The 7,342-nt window shown below is 42.4% G+C and overlaps 1 protein-coding gene across 2 annotated transcripts in view; it reads right to left on the minus strand.

Annotated features, from left to right (window-relative positions):
* HSDL2 (hydroxysteroid dehydrogenase like 2) overlaps window positions 1-7,342 on the minus strand; it is an 81,709-nt gene that overhangs the window by 10,902 nt on the left and 63,465 nt on the right. For both annotated transcript variants that reach the window (XM_023201803.2, XM_023201797.2), the window contains exons 9-10: window positions 6,821-6,970; window positions 1,400-1,528 (exon numbers count right to left, since the gene is read on the minus strand). In XM_023201803.2, the coding sequence (XP_023057571.1) occupies window positions 1,400-1,528; window positions 6,821-6,970 (279 nt within the window). The remainder of the gene's footprint in view (window positions 1-1,399; window positions 1,529-6,820; window positions 6,971-7,342) is intronic.

The following is a 7,342-nucleotide window of genomic DNA, read 5'->3' on the forward strand; positions in this document are numbered from 1 at the left end:
TTTTTATAAGCACACATGTATATTTATATACATTCACACAAATATACATATGTATGATGCTAAACCAAATTATGCAAACCATAATAAGATGAGCATAATATACATATATAGATGCTAAACCATATTTTGGTTTGGTTATGGTTTAGCATCATACATATGTATATTATGGTCATCTCTCAGTGGTATGGTAAAGATAATTTTATTTTCTTTTTTCTTAGGTATACTTTCTCTTTTTTTGAGACAGGGTCTCATTCTGCCACCCAGGTTGGAGTGCAGTGGTCTTATCTCAACTTACTGCAGCCTCTCCTCCTGGGCTCAGGCAATCCTCCTACCTTAACCACTGGAGTAGCTGGGGACTACAAGTGCGCACCAACACACCCAACCAATTTTTGTATTTCCTGTAGAGACATGGTTTCCCCATGTTGTCCAGGCTGGTCTCAAACTCCTGGGTGCAAGTGATCCTCCCACCTTGGCCTCCCAAAGTGTTGGGATTACAGGCATACGCCACCATGCCTGGCCTCTTTTCTAATTTTCATATGAACATTTAACACCACTATAAAAAAAGGCAAAAGTTGAAGAAATGCTGATCATTAGTACACCGTATACAGATTGGCTCAGATGGAATGTAGGCAATTAGCATCCTGAATTAGAACTGGAAAGAAAGACTTAGAGGGCACAGAATACACCATGTTCTTGTTTAGAAAGATTAAAACAGAACAAAGTCTGAATAACATTTATAATTCATTCCATGAAAGACTCTTTAGATCAGAATGTTATGCTTAGTTTCAAGTGCTGCTTCTAGTTTTTTAGAATTTGAGTTAATTAACTTATCATTTGGAGTAGTTTTCTAAGAGTAGAAAAGAGAAAATTATCCTTAATTTTCTGGCACAGTTAGAGGTAAATGGACAGAATAGAAAATCACACAAAAGGTTCTCTGGGTTTAGGACTCCACAGAAAGCAGGGTTACTAGGCCATGGCTGAGGGCTGGTATGTGTTTCCTATTCAAACAGCTGGCAAGATGGAAGCACGACCTTACTCTTGATAAGCAAATTGCTGCTACTGAGTTCAGTGCCTCCAGTGACTGGGGTGTTATTGGAAACATAATACCTTAGGCCAGCTAATATGTTGAAGCCCACTCAGGAGTCCCTTTGAATTATCTCTCTGTTCCCAACATCACTGGCTTCTCAGTAGTGGAAGAAAAGAATTCTGACATCTACCTTCCACTATGAGAGGAGGGAGAAGTGGCAATAGAGGCAACAGTAAGAACAGCCTTCCCAAAACTAAGATTCCACTGCTGCCAACATCTACAAGTTTTGATTATTTGGGAAGGGATAAAGCAAAATGTCAGAACTAAATTTTCTCTGAACAATAAGGTAAACTAATAAACTGGAAAACTCACCTGAAAACATTTTTACAAAGTCATCAGTAGACATACTCATCACCACATCTGCCTGATCAGAAGGCTCTCCATATCCGACATTCCCACCCTTGCTTTTCAGATCAAGAAACCACGTGCCACCATCTTCACCTAGAGAGATAAACATATAGAAATCAATGTTATAGGAGCCCTGTTCTTCTTAAATTTAATAATTACTTCAATTAGAATAATCTTACAAAATGCTGTTTCCCAAGTTAAAATCCCCAGACCTCCATCAGTCAAATTCAGCAAATATTTATTAAGCATGTCCAGGTATTCTACTAGGCTCTGAAGACTCTTCAATAAAAAAAAAAAAAAACCATGGTTCTACTCAAAAAAGAGGAAGTAGAGGGTGATGTGGGAGCACATTAAAGAGTCAAAATACCCGGAGTAAGAAAACTCAAGTAAGACAGAAAGTAGAACAGTGGTTCCTAGGGACTGGGGGATGAGGGAATGGGAGTTACTATTTAATAAGTACAGAGTTTCACTTGGAATGATGAAAAAGTTCTGGAGATAGATGGTGATGATTGTTTTTTGTTTTGTTTTCTTTCCTTTTTGTTCTTTTTTTGAGTTTTTTGAGATGGAGTCTTGCTCTGTCGCCCAGGCTGGAGTGCAGTGGCTCAATCTCTGCTCACTGCAAGCTCCGCCTCCTGAGTTCATGTCATTCTCCTGCCTCAGCCTCCCAAGTAGCTGGGACTACAGGCACCCGCCACTGTGCCCAGCTAATTTTTTATATTTTTTGTAGAGACGGGGTTTCACCGTGTTAGCCAGGATGGTCTCAATCTCCTGACCTGGTGATCCGCCTGCCTCAGCCTCCCAAAGTGCTGGGATTACAGGTGTGAGCCACTGCACCTGGCCGGTGATGACTGTTATAAAACAATGTGAATGCATTTAATGCTACTAACCTGTACACTTAGAAGTGGTTAAAATAGGCCGGGCATGGTGACTCACACCTGTAATCCTAGCACTTTGGGAGGCCAAAGTGGGCAGATCACCTGAGGTCAGGAGTTCGAGACCAGCCTGGCCAACATGGTGAAACCCTGTTTCTACTAACAATACAAAAAATCAGCCAGGTGTGGTGGGGAACACCTGTAATCCCAGCTACTTGGGAGGCTGAGGCAAGAAAATCGTTTGAACCCTGGAGGCAGAGGTTGCAGTAAGCCAAGATCTCGCCATTGCACTCCAGCTTGGGCAACAAGAGTGAAACTAAGTCTCAAAAAAAAAAAAGAACAAAAGAAGTGGTTACAATTTTATGTATCTTTTACTGCAATGCAAAATTAAATTTTCAAAAAGGGTCAGGAAACCTCAGTTGAAGCTGAGATTTGAAAGTAAGAATTAGCTGGATGGACAGGGTAGACGGAAAGTATTTCAGGCAATGGGAACAGCATATGCAAAAAAGCCAGAATCAAGAATACAGCATGTGTGAGGAACTGAAAAAAACAGTGGCACTAGAAGGTAGATGGGTGTTGGATGAGCTTGTGAGGCACTAGAAGGTAGATGGGTGAGCTAGGTCTGAGCACAGCCAGTCATGTAAAAGACTGAATGACTTCATCCTACAGGATGTGTCATATGGTAAAGTTTGCGTATGGCCCTACCTGCAGTGTAGATAATACATGGAGAGAAATCAAAAGAATGGAGAGGGCTTAGTAAGGATGGTGTTGGGATAGTTCAGGAGCTTGAGGGTGCATGCCTGGACTGGGAGCATGGCAGAGGCATGGAGAAAAGTGGGTACATTTGAGAGAGAATTTCAAGGCAGAACCGTAAGACCAGGTAACTGCATGTGAAGAGGAAAAGATAGGGAGGGTACATAGGAATGATCTGCTAGTTCTTGGCTTGGGTGGATTTGTTTTTTAAGTAGGAGAAGACTACTGAAGAACAACAGATTGCTTTATTTTTAATTTTTTAAGACAGGGTCTTGCTGTGTTGCCCAGGCTAGAGGGAAGTGGCATGATCACCGCTCACTGCAGCCTCGACCTTCTGGGCTTAAGCAGCCTTCCTGTCTCAGCCTCCCAAGTAGCTGGGACTATAGGCATACATCACCATGTCCAGCTAATTTTTTATTTTTATTTTTGTAGAGACAGGGTCTTACTATGTTACCCAGCCTGGTCTCAAACTCCTGAGCTCAAGTGATCGGCCTCCCAGAGTGCTGGGATTACAGGCATTGTTTAAAATTTTAATACAGCTCAAACCAGCATGTCTGGTTCATCTCAGCTCCTTCACTGTCAAACCAGGGGGCAGGGACTGCTTCAGTTTCTCTGCCTTCTCTTTGTGACAACCAAAGTATAATCCTGCTGCTGTGAACTTTATTTTTCTTGATCTTGACAGATATGGCATCCACTTGCCTGGATCTGAGCAGAAAGTGCTTGATTTCCTCCATTTTTCTTTTTTCTTTCTTTCGTTTTTTGAGTCAGAGTCTCGCTCTGTTGCCCAGGCTGGAGTGCAGTGATGCGATCTGGGCTCACTGCAACCTCCGCCTCCGGGGTTCAAGCGATTCTCCTGCCTCAGCCTCCCAAGTAGCTGGGACTACAGGCGCATACCACCAAGCCCGGCTAATTTTTATATTTTTTAGTAGAGATGAGGTTTTGCCATGTTGGCCAAGCTGGTCTTGACCTCTGGTGATCTGCCCACCTCAGCCTCCCAAAGTGCTGGAATAATAGGCATGAGCCACCCAGGAATTGCCTCAATTTTTCGAGGCATGGCAAGGAAGCATGCAGAGAGAGGGTGTGGATTGACAGTGCCCAAGAGACACAGTAAGCCAGACACTGAGCAGATTTAATGGGTGGTTGCAAAGGTAGGTCCTGGGAATGGTTGTTTTGGACATTTTTAGGCTGACACATCTTTGTGATAGTTAACTAAAAATGTCAGATGAAGTCTGGCTAAGCTAGAAACAGGGACACATAATCAATCGGTTCATATGGTCATTGAAGCCACGTGAATGGTTGCGGTTTCCTAGAGAAAGTGTCAGGAGTAGAGTGTCAAGAGTGCTGAGACAGTGACGTGAAGAACACTGCTTAAGGGAAGGACAGAGGAGAAGCAGCCAGCAAGGGAGGCTGACAAGGTGTGATCACAGACAGGGAAGGAAAGCAAGGAGGTTACAATGAAGGACCGGGGAAGGAGCATTTCCACAAGGAAAGTGTGGTCAACAGTATCAAATGCTGCAGTGTGGTCACAAGAGAGGAATGACACATGCCCACTGGTGACATGGAAGTCATCAAGGACCTTGGTGAAAACCAATTCTGTGAAATGGAAACAAATGGTATCAGCAGGGTGTGTTCAGGGGAGTAAGTTGTAGATGAAAATCAGTCTGGCTCTGAAAAGGAGAAAAAAGATGGGGTGTGTGGTTTGTTATTGTCATTGGGTTCTGTTTTAAAGTTAGAAAAGAATTGAGAACATTAAAATACCATTGGGAAGGAGGCTGCAAGATGAACAGATTGAGGACAAGGTACAATTAACAGCACAAAATTCTTGAGAAGGCCAGGGAAAGTGGGATCTAGAACTTTGCTTCCAAGTATGATCCACGGACTGCAATACTGTCATTATCTGTCAGAAATGCAGAATCTCAGACTCCACTCCAGACCTACTGAATCATTATTTTGCATTTTAGGAAGATCCCAGGTACTTGGTATAGACATTAGAGCTTAAGATGCACTGATGGAGAGCAGAGCTCCATTCTACTAAGAGGGAAGGAGGCGAGGATGATGCCTATCATGGCTGATTTGATATCTGATGGCAGGAAGCTGAAGGAATTTATGTCTGCAGGCTTCTACTACCTCTGTCAAAGAGCAAGTGGAATTATCTGCTGACACTGGCAGGGAAGAGGTGAAGGGAAATATGGGAGATTTCAGGAACACTGAGAAAGTTTAAAATAGTCACTGTGGAAAATGCAGCAGTAAGCTGACCATGAAAATACAGAATTCTGAAGTGTTGCTTAAACCTCAGCTGAAGTGGGGCAATAGTCAATTTCTGCTGGTACAGAACCACCCAGGTGGTGTGATTTTTTTTTTTTTTCCTTTCCTCCCTCAAAACTTAGCAGCCTGGATGCAGCTGTGGAGCAGCCAGCGAGTTTGATTCAGCCAGGACTAGTCTTTTGACAGGTGATGGCATAAGCACAAAGTGTCCAGCAAGTTTAGGACACAAGCAAGAGAGTGACTAAAGCCATGGATGATGGATTCCAAGGATGGCAAGGAAGTAAGAAAAGGAAGGCAAGATGGATTAAGATAAAGCAGAGAGGACGAAGAATAAAAAAGTTTGTGTATAATGAGGCTGAGGTAGCTTTTTTTTTTTAAACATAAATTTTATCTGTTTCTTACTTTTATTTGTTTGAGATGCGTCTCACTATGTGGTCCAGGCTGGAGTGCAGTGGTTATTCACAGATGTGATCACAGTGTACTACAGTCTTGAACTCTTGGGCTCAAGTGATCCTCCAGCCTCAGCCTCCTGAGTAACTGCGATTACAGCTGCATGCCACCATCCCTGGCAGCTAGTTCTTAAGCTATTATTAACATGGGTAAATTTTATATGGAGAAGAACAATATTAATTGGTTTTTAAAAGCTAACTATCATCCAGGCACAATGGCTCACACGTGCAATCTCAGCACTTTGGGAGGAGGCTGAGGCAGGAGGATCGCTTGAGGCTAGGAGTTTGAGACCAGCCTGGGCAACATGGCAAAACCCCACCTCTACTAAAAATACAAAAATTAGCCATGTGTGATGGTGGGTGCCTTTAATCCCAGCTACTTGGAAGGCTGAGAAGCAGGAGAATCACTTGAACCCGGGAGGCAGAGGTTGCAGTGAGCCCAGATCACACCACTGCACTCCAGCCTGGGCAACAAAGCGAGACTCCATCTCAAAAAAATAATAATAAATTTTAAAAAACAAAAACGTAAAAAAAGGTGACTGCCTTCAGACTGACTTGTTAATGTCAAAGATAAAAGTGGCAAGGTGCCTATAGTTGATAGATTACTGTATCATATTACCTGTCATGATCCATACACCCTTCTAAGCAGGATTTTCTCTCAAATATGCCAGGGTTATATAACACTGGGAATATTGGTAATAAAATTTTACTTTACATGTGTCCATATGCACTGATCTTAATCTAGAAATAAAGATCATTGGGAGGCTGAAGTTGGAGGATCACTTGAGCTCAGGAGGTCGAGGCTGAAGTGAGCCATGATCATGCCATTGCCCTCCAGCCTGGGTGACAAAGACTCCATCTCAAAGAAACAACAACAAAAACAAGTTAATAGTTATAGGTGCTGTTCTTGAATGTCTACATTCAAGAGTAAGGGTCTTGAATGCAGCCAACTATCCAGGGCATCACTGTTGGAGGCTGATTTTCTTCCAAAGGAAACACCCCATTTTGTTTCATAAAAACTTCAGATTACCAGATGCAGTCCTTACCGGAGAGTTCAAACAGATAGATTGCTTGAGTGGCTTTAACAATATCATCACTGAGAGAATCCTTAACAATTCTAAATGTTTTTTCCACAGCTCCAGAACATGGTTTTGGTTGCGGTTGCGGTTTCTCTTCTTTGAATTCTGGAACAGCACCTATAAGATATTATTCAAGCAAATGACCTTAATGCTTGGCAGTGAAGGACCACACACAGAATTAATTAATCAGCAGGACAGACTTGCCACCAATTAGACCTATTTGACCAAAATGACTTTAAATGCATTAAGTGGCATGTAAAAGCATAAATCATATTGACAGAATAACAGTCAAACACACATCAATTGTGACTATAAATGTAAATGGTTTATACTCTCCAAATAAAAGGCTGACTTTCAGATTAGGTTAAAAATACAACTAAACTATAAATATTCATTATAAACAGACCTTCTATATCTGAGCACTTTGGGAGGCCAAGGCCGGGCGTGGTGGCTCATGCGTGTAATTCCAGCACTTTGGGAGGCCAAGGC

This window comes from Piliocolobus tephrosceles, chromosome 14, assembly GCF_002776525.5.
Source record: "Piliocolobus tephrosceles isolate RC106 chromosome 14, ASM277652v3, whole genome shotgun sequence".
Taxonomy (NCBI): domain Eukaryota; kingdom Metazoa; phylum Chordata; class Mammalia; order Primates; family Cercopithecidae; genus Piliocolobus; species Piliocolobus tephrosceles.